General features: G+C 37.1%; 1 protein-coding gene across 1 annotated transcript in view; it reads right to left on the bottom strand.

Moving 5' to 3' along the window:
• The window catches only part of LOC140139927 (nuclear pore membrane glycoprotein 210-like), a 73,944-nt gene that overhangs the window by 35,678 nt on the left and 19,586 nt on the right, over positions 1 to 18,680 (bottom strand). The window contains 9 exon segments of the mRNA XM_072161707.1: positions 543 to 647; positions 1,906 to 2,012; positions 3,178 to 3,370; positions 4,435 to 4,655; positions 13,524 to 13,695; positions 16,997 to 17,053; positions 17,055 to 17,143; positions 17,347 to 17,433; positions 17,980 to 18,088. Coding sequence (XP_072017808.1) covers positions 543 to 647; positions 1,906 to 2,012; positions 3,178 to 3,370; positions 4,435 to 4,655; positions 13,524 to 13,695; positions 16,997 to 17,053; positions 17,055 to 17,143; positions 17,347 to 17,433; positions 17,980 to 18,088 — 1,140 coding nt within the window.

Here is an 18,680-nt window from a genome sequence, read left to right on the forward strand (position 1 = left end):
TTTTACTTTTTTATTCTGTATGCAAATAACCATTGTCCAATCATATTGAAAAACTGACTGAAACGACTCTGAAATCACTGGCCAGTCATTAATCCCACTGCGCTAAAATTAATTTAATCCCACTGAAATGGATTTAATCACACTGAAATGAGTTGTGTTCTATTGTTATGGAAATTAGTGCCTTCATTGTAGCAGACAATAGGCAATTGATATACCACTGAAAACAATTTCAGTGTTACATTTTCTTTTGTTCTGATGATTTCCATTGTAAAAATTTCATAGTGATAAGGGGTGTATAGATTTCTATTGAACAATTAGTGGGTTTTTTAGCGGGTTCGCCATCAGACAAGTTAAGAACTGTCAAGCTTTCGTCAGTAGCTCTGACTTCCTAAGTACCTAAGAATGAAACACATAGGCCGTCCATTGCCTACTGATGGCTCTGAAAAGAGCCGTTTACTGAAGACTGACCCTTGTCAAGGGGCAGTCTATCCCACAATTTCTACTGAAATTTCTACTGAAATAACCCATTGCATTTCACTTACCCTGTTTGATGGATGGTTAAAGATAGACATCTGTTTAGGAGCAATAGTGGCTTCTGTCACCAGACTCAAATCCAACGACGCACTCACTGGTGGGTGAATTTTATCCTGAAAAATATGATAAAGTGTTATTTATTAAAATGAACAATGTTAATATTCTAGAGTTTATAATTGAAGTCCAGTTTGAAATAATGTATATAATATCGAGGAGGGTACACGGTATCGGAGACACCAATATGTAACTCAATAAAACAGAATCTCGCCACAACATTGACTGGGAATTCAAAGGTTTTAGACAAGGATGATAGAGAGTAACCTCGTTTAGTGAGGCAGGCCATCCAAATCAAGAAAAAATCACCAGAACTAAATCACGATCAAGGACTGCAGTTGCCATCTTTATTTATATCACTCATACATAAATTCTAGAGAGTTCATTGGTTGATTACCATTAATCATTTTTACTATCACCCTCTCCGTGTGATAGTCTTTACCATCATAGTGCTCTGCCGTAGTGCACCTGCGCCAAGCCGTGCGCTGACTTTAATAACACTCTTGTTCGACCAAAAGTCGCCAATGGCATAAGTCCAACACAACATCATAGGACTTCTTCTGATGAAGATGTGTTGGCACACATAAAAAAAATCAAGGTTATTTGAATTTGTTGTGCTGAAAGTCAGTTCAAACTTTTGGGGAAAACATCACATAAAGTAATTACCCCCTTCAGTATAAGGTTATACCTCAAAATCTATGCATCAAATCTAAAATCTGAATTTTTGATGCCTCACTGCAAATTTTGATGCTAGTTTTAATAGCACAAAATGTTTTGCTATGGTGACCCTTTAAATGCAGATGCAGATTCAAAAGGTGCACTTAAACCCATTGAAAATGCCTGGTCACCACTATTCACCATGCAGAAACTGGCTTTGGTAGCTTTTTGGTGCAACTTTTGAATAAACATCTTTTTTCATTCAAGGAGTCACCATGTGGCTACAAACTTGAAGATGTCAACACAAATGAGGTATCAAAATTTGCAAAACTAAAATGTGATGCGATCAGGCAAAATCAGTCGAAAAAAGCCTTTACAAAGCTGCATTTTGCAGAAAACCCATTGAAATTGAACAACTAGTTCCAAAGATATGAACAAATAAAGAGTTTCCAAAACAAAAAGGAAATATTTCCTTTGTGTGGCTATATCTCAAAATCAATATTTCCAAGTTCCGACTGATTTTGCTTGATCGCATCACAAATGGGTTTCATTTTGCAATTATTTAACTTTCAAGTTTTTTAGTTATTTTATCATAATAAATATGGGTAATTACTTTTTGCCATGTGTTTATAAATCTGTGGTTTTGATGTAATTACTTACAGCTAATTTGATATTGTGTTTCTTGAATACTGCTGCATCATACCCTCTTGTTGTAGCAGTCAGAGTCAGTGATCCGATCTCTTGACTCAGAGTGCAATCTTGGTATGCTGCAAACAAATCATAAAAACAATGAAATAATAATTACAAATGATTTTTGAAAGTGTATATTATAGGTTAATAACTTCGCATTAGTTATTTGGAGGGCATTGTGAAAAATCTAAATATTTTGCCTTTGGAACCGAGAAGTATCCTGATCCGTGGGATATATTCTGAGGTCGAAAGCAAGATGTTTAGATTTTTCACAATGCCTGAATTCCTGACATATAACCGATACCAAATTTATAACCGTCATCTTTAACTTATCACACAACCAAATCTCAAGATTTTCTCAAATATTTGTTGAAATAAACAATTTTAATCACAACTTATATTTCGCAAAAAATCAAACAGGCTAAAACGGATTTACCAATTACAGCAGTGCGAAATCAGGCTATATTGCAAATATCGTAGTTGCGAGTGTGTGAAGTGTTCCAGGACAAAGTATGCGCACACGCGAAGTCATTATACCACATAATTCCTTGCTACGTCACATGCGGAGGTCATTGATGGAGTGCCGTTGTGCGTATATCATTTTTAAATGAATTAAAAGTATCACAGACAGCTATACAGTGCTCGATACCAATAAATGGTAGAGCTATTTTAAAAATATAGACACAGATATTAATACATTTCACAACACGTTTCACGCCAAAGCGATCTTCAGGTGAATAAATTAAAAATGAAAAACACGGTGATCAAAGGCCTTTCCAAAAACTCCGTAACCTAGCAACGAAATTAAGCGTGCACGCAACATACGCGGTGTCGAAAAACACACCTAGCGCAAGTATGACGCACAACGGCAGGTGGTGAAATAGGTTATGGAGAAAATAATGAATAGGCCTAAACATACCATATGAAACATTACTTTTTCTTAACGGCTATGACGACATTTGCTTATCAGCTCACTTCTTTTGTTGAGCGAGATTCTTGGATTACTCATTTTTGAGTTTAAGATTGCCATTTTTTCTTCTAAACAAAGGTATACGCAAACTAGTAATTTGATTGGGACACACATACGGTGTAATACACAGAGGTTATGAATTTTGAATAGAACACAATCATATGTCCCACATGTGACACAATCTGCTCCATTTTGTCCTATTTTGCCATTCATAAACAACACGCTAACATGGCATAGTTGGTACTCCTTGGGTCCAATATCTATGGACTTACCTCTAAGATACTTGGAGCCTGGTATCTCTCCATCAAAGTCATCATATATTGTATTAGGACTATAAAACCTCACAAGTCTATTGTCTGTGTTTGTCCATCCGATGACCACTGATGAGAAGTTGTGGAAGTAGTGACCACTGTTGTCTACTGCTCTTACATCTATGTCCAACTGACCATTGTTTAACACCGGTATCTGTAAAATCAGAATCATAGAGTTGGAACTTGCATCAATTACCATCAGCTCATTACACTGAACATCTGAATAAACCTTTTATTAGTAGACTATAATAATCACTAATTGAAGTCAACTTATACACTCTCAACTGCAAAATGTTTAAGCCAATTTGAATTTTTAATATTTTGCTTGGACCTCGGAATATCCTATGGGGCTGCACCCCTCAGGATACTCGCGAGGTTCCAAAAGCAAATATTTATATTTTTCACAATACCCTCAAAACAACTGATGCAGTCATTAACCAATAACTCAATGTGACTTAACCCAGGGGCAGAAATTTGGCGAGAATCCATTCTCGCGCAGATTCTCGTCAACAAAATTGCAAGAATCTAACAAGATATTTGTGACATGATCAAGGGGAATGAGTCACATGTCGGCAATTGTTGATTAGAAGTTTTTTACATCATTTTCTGGCAGTTTATTAATGCTACATTTGGATGCAAATGCCGTCAAAATCGGACATCTGGTTACCGTGTGAAGGGCAATTTATGAATGGCTGAAAAGAATTTGAAAACTGTTTTTGCCAATATCTCAAAAACAATATTAGCGACATCCCACTCATTCCCTTTGATCATGTCACATTTTAGTTTATCATACAAAGTTATATGGAGAGATTCTTGCAAAATTCCACTGGGACAATCCAAAAGGAATTCTTGCACTTGGTTGCATATTTCTATCCCTGTTAAATCTCCTTTTAGAAATAGGATCTTCAACTGGTATATGGAATGTTTCGGGTCACCATCCATGATAATCCATAGTGTACATTATGCTGTGTGAATTTAGCATAGTGTACTTGTATGTATCACCAGCCTTCTGTTTCCCTTACATTATTATTTAAATTTGGCTATTCCAGTTGAAATCCATACACCCCCTATGGAAGACATGACCTTAATCTCCCACACAGGGAGTGTAAATTTGAAATTCACACTCCCTGTGTAGGAGATTGAGGTCATGTCTTCCATAGGGGGTGTATGGATTTCAATTGGAATAGCCTGATGTTATTCCATTTTGATGTTACGCACCTGGTTATCCGAGTCCAATGATATCGGGCATGGCATCTGCAGATTTGGCTGACGGATGACTGGCACTAGCTGAAGACGTACTGGTATGGTACATAAGAATCTAACCGTTGCTGTGGCAACTGATGGATGCCTGTTCTTCGATGATGGCTTGTTACCGACGGTAACCTTCATGGCTTGTTCTCCCAGCTCCAGGCACATGACTCGGAAGACGTGGTAGTGTTCTGAGGACGACAATAATTGTGCAGGTGTTTTAGTAAGTTCAAGAAGAACTGATGATACAACTGAAACTAAATATTTTTTATTTTAAAATATTTCTTATTCAATAGGAGATACCAGTTGTCCTTTTGATAGAATATCAAACATAATATTTTGTTTACATAGATTAATAAATTAACAAAAAGCTGAAAAAAATATAAACTATATATAAATAAACATATCATTAAGATTAATGCTATAGATTAAATTAAATTTATTTACACTGCAAAAGCTGAAGTGAAATCAATCTACTACATGCAATTTGTGATTGCACAAAGCATATTTCTATGCTACTTCTGTTAGAATGTTTACTTAAAGTTTAGTCATGCAGGTGTGGACTTGATTAAGAAATCCCAAATAAAAACTTAGTGGACTTCCAAACAAATAGGCAAGCAAATTCTCCTGACTCAAGTGGTGTTGTTAATAACATGTTTTCAATTACAATATTATTACACAATTATAATATAAATTATGACCTAAATGACTCTGTAATTAAAAAATGTGTACATCCATATCAAAACGATGCACTTGTCGGCTGCTACATGTGTCTCATTTCACATAATAGCTAGGAATAAATACCAGACTCATCTCCGAAGTGGAGGTCACTTCAAATTATCCCCAAGTCATATGGTTAAGGATTGTTCTTTGTATTCCTAAACCTTGTGACTTGGGATGATTTGAAGTGACCTCCACTTTGGAAATGAGTCTGGTATTTATTCCTAGCTATTATGTGAAATGTGACCCATGTAGTAGCCGACAAGTACATCGTTTTGATATGGATGTACACAAATGTGTAATTACTCATAATTTTAACTTTGTCAATGGATTGTGTCGGCTCAGTTTTGGTGACACAACAATGATGGTCTGATGAAGCCCTCTGGACAAGATGACACAGTCCAAATGAAAGCTGTCCAAGCTATACTTGCTGATCTTTTGTTTTTCATTTGGAAATTCCACCACATATAAGCACAACACTTGTGTCACATGTAGATGAACAAATAAATGATATTAATAAAATTAGTAGATGTGCAAGAAAGACAATCATGCAATGAGAATATGAGTGCAAAGAAGAGGGTGGTGCATGCAATGAATGGTAGTTTGAGGTCATAATAATGAGGTCAGGGAACACTACAAAAGATTGATGAAGTCCTGTAACTCTATAACTACTCCCTATTCCAGAAAAATACCGCATTAATATTTGGAATTTACACAATATTATCTTGTTTTGCCAAATGAAACATAGCTAAATCCTAATCCTTTAGTTAGTTCTAACTGGCAATGAAAGTCCAAAAGGATTCTTGCACTTGGTTGCAAATTTCTGACCCTGAAGTCTAGTTAATCTAGCACCTTTTAGTGACAGAATAAGTTTAATGTTACATATTCGCGTGAAGCGCATGCAACATTTTGTCATATATTGAAGCTAAAATTGTTAAGGGTTCCCTATGGTGAAAAATTGCAAAAATTTGCACTTTTTAGGTTAAAATTACCAAATAGAGTGACCTATGATCGTCAAAATGTCATACCCCAGTCAGGCGTACACTTTTAGAAAGTAACAGGCCCGACAGCAAAAGCACACATCATTGGCGTGTGTGTAAAAGTCTAGCCCTGATTCCAAAGAACAAACAACTCCAATACAGACAAATTCAGCAGCTATCAGATAAATCAGATTCTACATCTGAACTCTCTCTGGGTATTATCATTGTAGTCTCATGCGTAATGGGCTAGTCCAGTTGAAATCCATACACCTCCTACGGAAGACATGATTTTAATCTCCCACACAGGGATTGTGAATTTCCATTTGAAATCTGCACCCCCCCCCCCCCATTATGGGAGATTAGGTTATAATGTATGTCTTCCATAGGGGGTGTATGGATTTTATCTGGAAAAGTCCAATGTCAATATATATCTAGAACTTATAAGATGCTTTATAATATCATGCAACCTTATACAACACAGGCAAGCAACTGTAATCAGTGTAATATTGAGCAATATTTTTTTTACATTAATAACAACAGTAAATATTAGCAAACCCACTGATCTTCCTTGTTTATTTTGATCACATGCAAAATTACGCTACCTTCAATACATTATGCTACAAGGAAAGTGGTAAAAGGCATAATTATTTTACACTAAACATTAACTGGGTCATGCATGATAATACACCAGTTTAATCAGTGTAATATATAAATTGAGCAACACTTTTTACATTGTCCTCAGAGGGTCTTAGGCTACATGCACAGAGAGAAAAATAACTCATCACACAGCCAATTTATGATACCACCCAATTAACATTTATTTTTTTTTTTTTTAGCTGAAACGGTCAAAGCACCACACTGATGCACGAACAAGTAGGACTATCTACAGAGATTACCCATTGATAGGGAACAAAAAGGTGGGAATGGATTCTGGACATATTATTTGATGATTTGGATGGTGGATCCCACTTGGGGCAACACACCTCCAAATATTTTCCGGACACGACCATTGAAACTACCAAAAAAGACACGGTCCAGACCCTGATCCCCCTGAAAAACATGCCATACCCGGCTGAGCACACGGCTGCAAGATATCTTGCTAGCCCACCCCCACACCCGGAACGGGGACTGCGCACAGACCTGGCCAGCTACCCCCAAACACCACAGGTCTGGGACACGACCCACCAAACCCTCCCCCAGCTACAAAACTGGGTGGGTTGGGCGGGATTTTCAAACGAACCTGACCGCTCCAGCCGAAAAAAGTGAATGAGATGGAAAGGAAAAAACCGCTAAGTACCAGACGCTCACTAACAAGAGATCTGATTGGTCCGAGCCTGGCAAGGTCGTAAGGCAGCCAATCAAGAAGGGAATAGCCCGCCAAGCAGTTACTACCTCACAAGGGTGACGTTACTGATATGGCTTGAGCTGGGGCAATTAATACAACCTGCCTTACTCCCCCCGAACATCGAGAAAAAACCCAGCCAAAACAAAACCAACAGGAAGACCCCATGGTGACAAAAACGCTTTTGAATAGACAAGCTATTAAAAACCGCACTTATTAAAATAAGCAACCCGCTTGTTTAATTAAGTACAGGTACTACATGTTTCTGTTGCACTTTGTAAACATTTAGAACAGCAAATCAAAGAAACCTTATGTGTACAATTTCATGCAATTAATGCAACACTACAAAAACAGGAAAGATACAAATAGTGCATTTTTTGTTCTTGTCACAACATATAAATTAGCATTGTACATAAAGCAATCAATATGTATTAAGATTAGAGTACATAAATTGCTATAACTGGAAATCATTTTAATTTAGTCCAACCTCTCTTATCCGGACCTCTTTTATATGGATCTCTCTGTTATCCAGCTGTGAAATCTTCACAGGGAAATATGTTTTTGATGATTTAACACTTTAACTCCATGCTCTGAATGCTTAGAATGACATATCTATATGTTGCATAAAGCACGCTAAAGCCATCTTTTAGTGTTTATTACCCAATGTTAAAACAATATTTTGTTGTCACAGTTTCAGTACTTGATACAGTCAATGCAGAATTACATGTAATTCACTTATCCAGATTTTTCACTTATCCAGACAGTGCTTGGTCCCATCATGGCAGAATAAGAGGTTGGACTGTAATAAAAGTTATGCATTACTCGCACTCCCAATTTTTAAGCATTTAGTGGCTGTTTGTTTGTTTGTTTGTTTTACACACCCATGCTAGCACAGAATACACTATGTATCACCCCCCCCCCCATACACACTCACACCCCAACATGACACAAGTGTATTATTATCATCTAAAACAAGGATGTGTGTGAAATAATACTGCAGCTAATCTAGGACATGCTGTACATTCTGGTCTGTTCTTTTCTGAAAGCTGGTAGCGTTGGCGCAGCAAAGACTCTGCGTTTGGTGTGTGCCTGCTGGGTCTACATCCACATTTGAAGGTTTTTGCTAACACACGCACCCCACAAACAAATGTTTGCCATCAAACATATTGAAGTATGCAGGCAATCCCGGCATACAATGAATTGAATGAATACAATATCTAATTGTGGGCCTTTGGGTATGATTACGGCATTTCACCTATCAACTGTGGACAGTTTTAAAACACCCAGTGTACAACATGCATAAGAATCTAAGAATATAACTTACACAAATTTGGCATTCGCAGTAATTATATGATACACACAAATGATTCAATGAACTTTTAGCCATGCTGCTAGCTACCATCTTCTCTAGAGAGTGTAAAAGAGGTTCTGCCTGCATCTTTGATACTTCAAATAAAACCATGATAGACAGTGAAATATAACCAAATGCAGAAACCCTACAATTATCCAACATAAACTTTGTATTGGTGCTATTTGACTAACCCTAAAAATACACCTGACCCTAAGCTTTTCTTTTTTTGCCACCATCCCCCCAAAAAAAAACATGCTCCTCATGAAAACAGAATTCTCACATTTCAGATGACAATGGCTGCGACCCAGAAAAGATATATTACCTCATTTGACAAATGACACTCCTATTACTTTGTACAGGTTCCCTTTGTTTTCATGTTTAGAAACGTGGATCGGTAGTCAAGAAATAAACATAATTTGCCAGATCTGGATTGGGTCTGTTCATTGAACACAACCTGTGTTGCACTATAGCATATCAGTAGAGAAAATTGAAATGGAAGAAATGCATTGTGGGAAGCGTAAGATATCTTTTCTGGGTGCAACCTGTACTGGTACCAGTGTCATTTTCTCAAAAATGCAGCAGTAAAGGTTGTTTTCAATGTGCTGCAGAGGATCAATTTTGACTGATACAATTGGCAATGTTGTTGAAAGTGTCTTCAATGAATGTCTACAAACATGTCAGCCTTTAAATTTGCAGTGGAAAAAGTGGCGGCATCTCTACGATAGAATCGCCATTGAGGCCATTAAGAAAAATCCCTATGTATCTACCTATCATATTTACTTTGTGTTAATGTCACACAAATGCAACGATTTCTGTTTAAACCCCTGGTCATCTAACAGCATTTCTGATTGGTTGATAACTTCAAATGCTCATTTCAATTGCCAACCATGACTAGGCTTTAAACTGTCTATGGTCAAACTTTCATTTGCAGATGATCTTATTAATAATACCCTCCTTGATTGGTTCAAAATTGGACACAATATTCATTTTGGCCAATCAGTAGTTCTCATGGGGTTAAGCCCAACTGTCAACCATTTTTCTTTTCCGCAGCAAAATCTCTTTTTCTATCCTGTTCCTGTCGGTGGGAAAAAATGAGCTATCACACACAGCTATATAGGAAAAAGCAGTACTGGGTTATGAAAGTAAAAGCAGGCGAAAGCTGGTAAATATCGCTTAGAAGTATTTAGACTCCCTACATCCAGTATTTACGTGTGATTTGTTACATCTTACCCTTGGTGGAGATACCTGTCGTTATATTATACTTATACGAGGTGTATTTCTGGAAGTGTCCTCGTTTGGTTGTGACTGTTCCTGTGACAAAGGTACGGATGTTTTTGGCATAATGAAACATGTACAAAACAAGTTAACAAAATAAACACATTTTGAAAAAAAAATAATAATAATTAAAATAAAATATAAAATTTTAAAAAAAATAAAATAAAAAAATAAAAAAAATAAATTTAAAAATAAAAAATAAAATAAAAAAATAATAATAATAAATAAAAATAACAATTTATGTAATACAGATATAAGCATGTTTTTACTTAAAATACCGGTAACATAGATACTGTAGAGATCTACAATCTTACATTAACAGTTAATTAAACTTAAAATGGGTAATTGTTTATGTCTTACTTTACAGAAAATATGGTGTTATAACTAGCAAAATATGTGATACAAGTATTTCAAACTGCAAGTTATGAAAACGATGCATGATTGTGCATTGTGCAAAGCATGGGATTATGTATAGGTGCATAATGCAATGGAAATGAATGTGCAAATTCAAATGCCTATCACAAAGTTGCTTGAAAACATAAGTATCATCATTCTTTGCCAATACCATATCAACATTCTGTGCTTGATGCATGCAAGGCAGTATTAAGTCTGATTCCGACTCCACATCGCAGTGCGCTGCGATGCTATAAACAGAGGTGTAAGTGAGGTAACGATCCACTCCCTGAAAAACATGCGAGCCAAAGACGAGCACCCTCGCCAAATTTCTGGAAGTGCAAGGGGGCTTGTCGGGGGAATAGGCTGCAGGGTATCACCCCCCCCCCTCCAAAAAAAATTCCGGAAATTAAAAAAAAAAAAAAAAAAGGTTTTTTTTTTGGGGGCCACATTTCGAAATCCGGGAATTTCCGGAAGACTTACACCTCTGTTTAAAAACTGAAATCTGAACCAGATTTATATGAGCTGGCGGTGGAAATTTCATTCCGCGATGGAGTTGGATTTTGTTCATCTTATTGCATCGTGCTTCAATATCTCAGCCATACACGGTTGTGATTGGCTGCTGGAAAATCATGGTCTGCAGAATGACCATAAAAGGAGATACAGACCCCACATGCTTTTAAAACATCACAGCATCACGCAATGAAATTGAAATGTACATTTTAATTCAATGTGGAATCTGAATCAAACTTATACTTGTGGTGCAGAACTTGGGAGGGTTGTGAACAATGACTCGACTCATTTAGAATTCTAGGATTTTTGTAAGGAGTGATCTGTTAACTAAACCTTCAAATTGTTTATTTTTTTGCTTGTTTCTGTTCATTTTTCGTTTTTAATTTTTATGCCAACCACAGAATTCAAGACATTAGCCTTGTTTACAAATAACTGAAAGATTTGGACTGGATGCAATGCATGAACAAGTGGTGATAGGTGATGAGTGCATGGTGCAATATTCATGATGTGTGCATGATAATATACATTCTAGCAACTACTTTTCTTTTTATTCCATTAACTTTTGCAAAATCACTTCTTGGAATAAAAACTAAATGCATTGGATTATTTGAATGGTTTCCTATTATATGCAATATGGTAAGATGGTATTATTATTTTATACAAACCTAAAATTCTTATTCATTGCAATTCTTTGCGTATTACGGCATGGAATGTGGCAAGAATGCATGCAGCGTACAATGCATGATACTATGCCATTCAAGGAGACTAGACACAAAGAGTACCAACTCAGAATTGCAACATGTGTGTAATGCTATGGTAAATTAGCCACACTGGTTTGTCACGCTTTGGAGACCAAAATAGTGTGTTTCTGGCATTAAGAGGCAAAGCAACATCTCCACAGACTACCACAGACGAATTACAAACAGTCACAAGTCCCTGTTCTTTGTATGCTGTGCATTCTCGCATATTCATGAGGGCTGATCGTTTGATCATGCGTGTCTAACAATCACGTCAGTGTTGCGTGCCTTCGGGTATACGGGATAGAGCATTGCATGTCCAGGGTCAGAAATTCGGCGAGAATCCGAGAATCCATTCTCGCAAAGATTCTCGTCAATAAAATTGCAAGAATCTAAATGGATCCTCATAAATATTTCAATTTATCATACAAAGTTATATGGCAAGAATCCATAGATTCTTGCAAAATTCCACTGGGAGAATCCAAAAGGATTCTCGCACTTGGTTGCAAATTTCTGACCCTGATGTCTTCATATTTACACGAAAGGCCGTAAAAAATGTGGCATGTGCATAGCAGTTTCGTCTGTCACACTTCATGGAACAATCTGCCCTCATAATTGGGTGATGCTGAGACTTCAACTGATTGTGATAAGTCTATGGCAGTCTATGACCATATCAAATAAAACAAAGGTTTGCACACGCAGTGCTTTAGTGTGTTATTGCCACAATGCATTGGTCATGCTAATGCAATCAAGCCTGCACTTCAAATAGAAGTTTTGCAGACGCATGTCAAAATAATCCAGAGCCGCGCTATTTTGCTCTTCATGGGTGACTCAAAAACATGACGGAGTAAGTATTCTTTTGTTCTGATCTCTTTGTATCAGGCCGAGATGATTGCAACACAGATTGGCCAGGATGATCTGTTTGATTCTATACAAACAAGCTCAATTGAAAGCTGCACAATTAAAAGGCAAGGAAAAAAACACCTTGTTCTACAGGCCTGACCGACCCAGATTTTACATTTGAGAGAATGCAAATGATATGTTTGAATTTCAACTCAGTAAGTAAATAAAAACTATTTGACATAATTACATAGGAAGCTCAATATGTTCAAAATTGTCGACTTAATACGAATCCAAAAACAATTGAAAATAAACATTGTATACATTTGCTTCCTTCCTTGGCATGGCAGTGAAGTTCAGGAATCATCAAAGGCAAGCAATTAAAACTTAATAAATTGAAGTGTGTCTATATCTATGTCTAAGCTTTAACTTGGAAGTCTACTTAGATATTTTCAAATTTTGAAAAACAATACACATTTTCAACACCTATAGCTGCTAACTGAAATTTTTGGTCATGGATGAAATTAAGAATTTCAACTCATAATGGGTTATTCCAGTTGAAATCCATACACCCCCTATGGAAAACATGAGCTCAATATTCCATCTAGCGAATGTGGTGAATTTCAAATGAGGATACTTGAATGGGCGACTCCATCTGAAATCAACACCCCCTGTGTGGAAGATTAAGGTCATGTCTTCTACAGGAGGTGTATGGATTTCAACTGGAATAGCCAAATCTTGCTCATATCACGAACACAATCATATTATTAAAACTTCGACACATACATTCATCCAACATATTACAATTAACGGTCACATAGGAGGTTTTGCTTTAAACATGTTCAGGGACCAAAGACACATAGGAGGTTTTTCCTGCCCAGCGACGATATTACAAATTTCCTACTCACTTGAGGCTCCTAATGCTTTGACGTTCTTGTATTCCACCCAGCTTGGATCTTCTGGTAAGATGGTCTCAAAGTATTGGGATGGATCCAGCACCCATGGCTGAGGGCCTCCTGATAGGATGAATGTCTTGGAGGAAGCAGGGGTTACCACGGCAATGTCCTCTGGGTCTAACGGCTGTAGCATGCGAGAAACAACAATAATTTGGATTACTTATATTTCTAGGATTAAATGTAAAATACCATATATGTGACCATCCACCACAACTGAGCCCTGATGTCTCCAGTGCCACTATTGAGATATGCTCCATTGAACTTAACAATAAACAATAGGAAACAAAGGATTTATTGACTGTTTTATTGATTTTCACTACTTAAATGTCAAGTACTATAGACATGATATACATCATTTTAAAGCTAATTTCAAGCAGAATATTTTGGTTGAATATCTCAAAAATGATGATTGGCGACTTCAGGGCTCAGTTGTGCTGGATGGTAACATATTTCTAGGAATAAATATAAAATACCCTACTAGTGACTAGCATAGCAGTTCACCTGTGTTGGTAGACATCATAATTTATGATTTTAAACTTTTGATCTCAACACAAGATTAGACATACCTCAAATTTTCGGTTGTAATTCTCCCGATGAAAGTCGAAGTTACGACCGAAAATTTGAGGTATGTCTAATCTTGTGTTGAGATCAAAAGCAGGTGTGAGAGGCCACAGACCAAAAACGAGGAAAATCACTAAAAACAGCGTAAAATCAGGGTAAAAACGCCAAATATGGGCTGAAACTAAAAGAAAAACTTGTAAATTTTGGCAACAAAAAAAGAGGAAATCAGCAGAAAAGAGGAACTCTCACATCCCTGCAAAAGTTTCAAATCATAAATTATAAAATACCCTATATGCACACTAACCATAAACCCAAAACCCAAACACAAGCCTTTACTCTGAACCACAGGGTGCAGATGGTATTCCCTTCATAATTGAATGCCAAAATCTTAAAGCACAAGTAAAATAACAACAGAATGTATAAGACTAACCCTTTCTATAATTCTATTAGTTAAAAATTAAATAACAATATCACATTAAGGTCAGAAGTAGTACAACTATGAACTAAAACATCAAAACCAGGTTCATTAAACTGGATCATGCTAAACCCAAACCAACAAAATACTCAATTAAACACTGAATAAAAATTTGAATCCCAAGGCTTTTCTGAAAATATTTTGGAAGCCATTCACCTTTAGCACCAGATTTGTAAAATCTAATAAAACAGTAAATTTACGAACAAAATACAGAACAGCGACATGAGTTACATAGCTAACACAATACATGTGCATACTGCGTTGTTAATAACTCTTAGCAACTATGAATGCATCAGCAATAGACCAATATGCACAGAAACTGATAAACAGTATGTGTGATTATCCATATTACTGCAAGATCCTTCAAATGTGTCCTGCTTTAGAAAGGGTAAATGTGACATCATATCAAAAACCGGCAGTTATCGGAAGACCACATTAAAAAAACAATTATCAAAAATTTGAAATTTATTTGTAATATTCTATGTGCATCTCTCCACACGGGTGTCAACTGCAAACGACAAGTTTCAATTTTTCTAATTGTATATTCTCATGACCATATTTGAAATCAGCATGAAAAATGCACAAAAATGAGTACAAACAAGCTTAGTATTGGTTCAGTGGTTCTTATGATAGCTCTTGATATTTTGAGAAAATATCTCAAAACTTGGACTTTTTATTTTGAAGCCTGTGGCTACCACATATAGCATTAAAGTCCTCTATTTTGGTAAAGAATGTTCATTTTGACAACAATTGTCAGGTTTCGATGTGATGGGTCACAAAATACCCCAAAGTACCCCTAAGTACCAAGATCACAGAAACATGAAGAACACAATGTATAAACAAACTAGTAATTAAAACAATTCAGGCAATTCACAAAAATCTTTTTAATAACACCAACTATAATGGAAATCTACTACCCCATTTTATCAATGGAAAATTCGCAAATTTGATTTTGACCTTTGACCTTGAATTCAATTGCACCAGAGGATCACCATAAATAAATTTGAGTCAGTTTATACCATCAGTGAATTGAAGACGTCTTCAGAGAATTGGGCTATTCCAATCGAAATCCATACACTCCGTATGGAAGATATGACCTTAATCGTCCACACAGGGAGTGTGAATATTACCATGGGTTACCTGCATGGGTGACTCCATTTGAAATTTGCACCCCCTGCGTGGGAGTTTAAGGTCATGTCTTCAATAGGGGTGTATGGATTTCAACTGGAATGGCCCAATTTAAAGGTGACTTTGCAGCGGAGATGCACAAAACTGAATTCTTAAGTCAAAATCAAACTTTTTTCCTGGCGTAAACAGGGCCTATGTTTCAAAATAACTGTGTCTGTCTGTTCGTTCCATTACCACAACTGGTTCCCCAAGTTCCAGCGTTATCCTGCGCAAGTCTTCTTTATCGATTTCTCCAGGCTAGGGGGAGCCACCAAACAAAAAATCATTGGATAGATTGTTATATACAGATGAGGTTACCACAATGTACAAAGGCTAGCAATTATCGATATGCAGAGCTGCCAAACTTCTCTTTAAAATCAGCATTTTCTATTATATACAAAATCAGTATCTTTACACAAAAGTACGAGCTGCAGTAACAGATGCATACAGCCTATCAGGCCGTTCTTCACTGTACAGCATGACCTGTGTAGGTGTGGGTATGTGTGCTTTTGTTTTCACCTACAAACATGGACTTTGAGTCCACACTTATGTAGTGAAAAACCACACACTGCAAAACGTGGATGTCCACATCGTAAGACAGCGGCAGAGGGTGATATACAGCAAAACTTTGCATCTGGGGTAGGGTCCTCTATCGTAGGTGTAATACCAGGTCCAAGGTTGGTGGTGAAATATCACAGAAATCCACATTTGGATTATGATGTCTGTGTGTGTGGGTCCACGGTTTCACTGTTAACAACCACACACACAATTCGGGTCCACGGTTGTCAGTGAAAACGTGTAGGGGTGTGTGTACAAGTGCAGGCAGCCATTATCCTTACCTTCAGTGCCACATACACATACATAGCTACCGTGACAAATGCTTTATCATACTTGTAGCCTATCAGTCCCTTCTTATGTGGGTTAGGTGTGGAGGGGTGTGGGCGAGTGTGCAAGCATAATATATAATCATTAATCTTACCTTAAGTGATACAAACACAGCTACATGCTTATAGGCTTTTTAGCATTTTGTTTGAGCCTGGTCCCATCAGGACCCAAGTGTGTCTCCACACAGAGCGACCGTTTAAACAAACAAACAAACAGTCACGAATGCTTCATCCTACTTGTAGCCAATCAGACTCTTCTTACGTGGGTTAAGTGTGGGGGTGGGGGTGGGGTTGGGGGTGAATGTGTAAGCATACAAGCACATTTATATAATCATTACCTTCAGTGTCACATATGAAGCTACAGTAACTGATGCTTGCAGCCTATCAGGTCCTTCTTAAGTAATACACTGTGACCTGTGTGTGTCCTGCATTCAACGCCTTGATGTGGATCATCATGCAAGCGCCCTCTATTGAGTCAGAAGATCCTGCAAGAAATATTAACAAATGTTTGACTGACTGACATTTCTATGACATGTTAAAGTAAAGAGGCACGGCCCGATTTTTCACGTCCTATTAAAACAATGTTTCTAAATTTTGAGTGTACTGCTACAGCAGTTTTGATATGAGTAGGACTTCATGGTTTTCTACTGCTGCCAAATACAGTTAACACAACATAACACAGACTTACCACCAACTATTTCAAATATTTGTCTGTCTGTTACTTCTATCCTTAATGGCATCTCACGACAGTCTGTGTAGGCAAGCTTCTTCTTAGCTGCAAAATGAATCAAATTAATATTTCGGTGAAAACTATTTGTAACTGATATATTCACCTTGTTCTATTGGGCTATTACATTTAAAATCCACACTACCCCTGTGGAAGATTTTGGAATAAACGGAATAAATAAATTAGCAGCTCCATTTGAAACTCACTCTCCCTATAAAGGGGAAGATTCGGGTTGAATCTTTCTCAGAGGGTGTATGAAATTCTAATGGAGCTGCTTAATGTGCTCATTCCATTTGAAATTCATACTCCCCCTGTGGAAGATATTTCCAAAATCTTGCACAGGGGTAGTGTGGATTTCAAATGGCATAGCCCAATGTATACAAATTGGGCCAGGTGAATTTTGACATGCCCCAGTAAATGACTGCCACTTTAAAACAAAAGCTCCAAGTCAAACACACACACCCACAAAATTCTGACTTAATTGGCCGACATCATATTTTCAATATCCCTTTTCTTCTGCCATTATTTTTTTTTTATTAAAATTGTAAACTTTTTTGACATACAACCTGTGTAAGCCATAGTTAAGACACTTACATTTAGGAAGGAATGCATAGGCAGCCAATGGTAGATGAAGCACATCCCCAACTAATGCTTCAACCTGTGAGTCTAAGAAACCCATGTCACAAGGTGGCAACACGTACACCTGTATGAATAAACACAACATACAAAACTTGTTACGAATTCTGTCGGTCCGACATCCGGGGTATTTCTAGTCTCCGGCTCAAACTGCACATGGCTCATACTGTATAAGTGGTAATTTTCGCGTACAGTTATTTTCGCGATTTGGAGTGAGAGACACATTTTACATAAATGTTATTTTCACGATTGCCCAGTCCTTCCCTATACTTGTAATACATTATTGCATACATTCGCGATGTGTTATTTTCGCGGTTGGAGCTCTAATCGCGAAATTCGCGAAAATAAAACCCTCGTGAAAATTACCACTTATACAGTAGTTTGTTATGAACGACTCAAACCGGCTGTGAAGGAGGCTATATAGCGATGTTGTTCACTCCAAAATTTAATTCTAGAAAAACCAACAATCTGCATTCAAAATGTACATAACAAAAATGACAGCAATCATCAACAACAAATTGTATTGAGAATTTGTTTTCACTCGACCGTGAGTCGCAGCATCAACAGGAAGTGATGTGGCATCGACACACAGAATAAAAGTATATGACTTCCGGTGACTACAAGGACATCAAAGGTCGAGAGCAGGACATTCAACTCCA

This window comes from Amphiura filiformis, chromosome 18 (genome assembly GCF_039555335.1).
Source record: "Amphiura filiformis chromosome 18, Afil_fr2py, whole genome shotgun sequence".
Classification (NCBI taxonomy): domain Eukaryota; kingdom Metazoa; phylum Echinodermata; class Ophiuroidea; order Amphilepidida; family Amphiuridae; genus Amphiura; species Amphiura filiformis.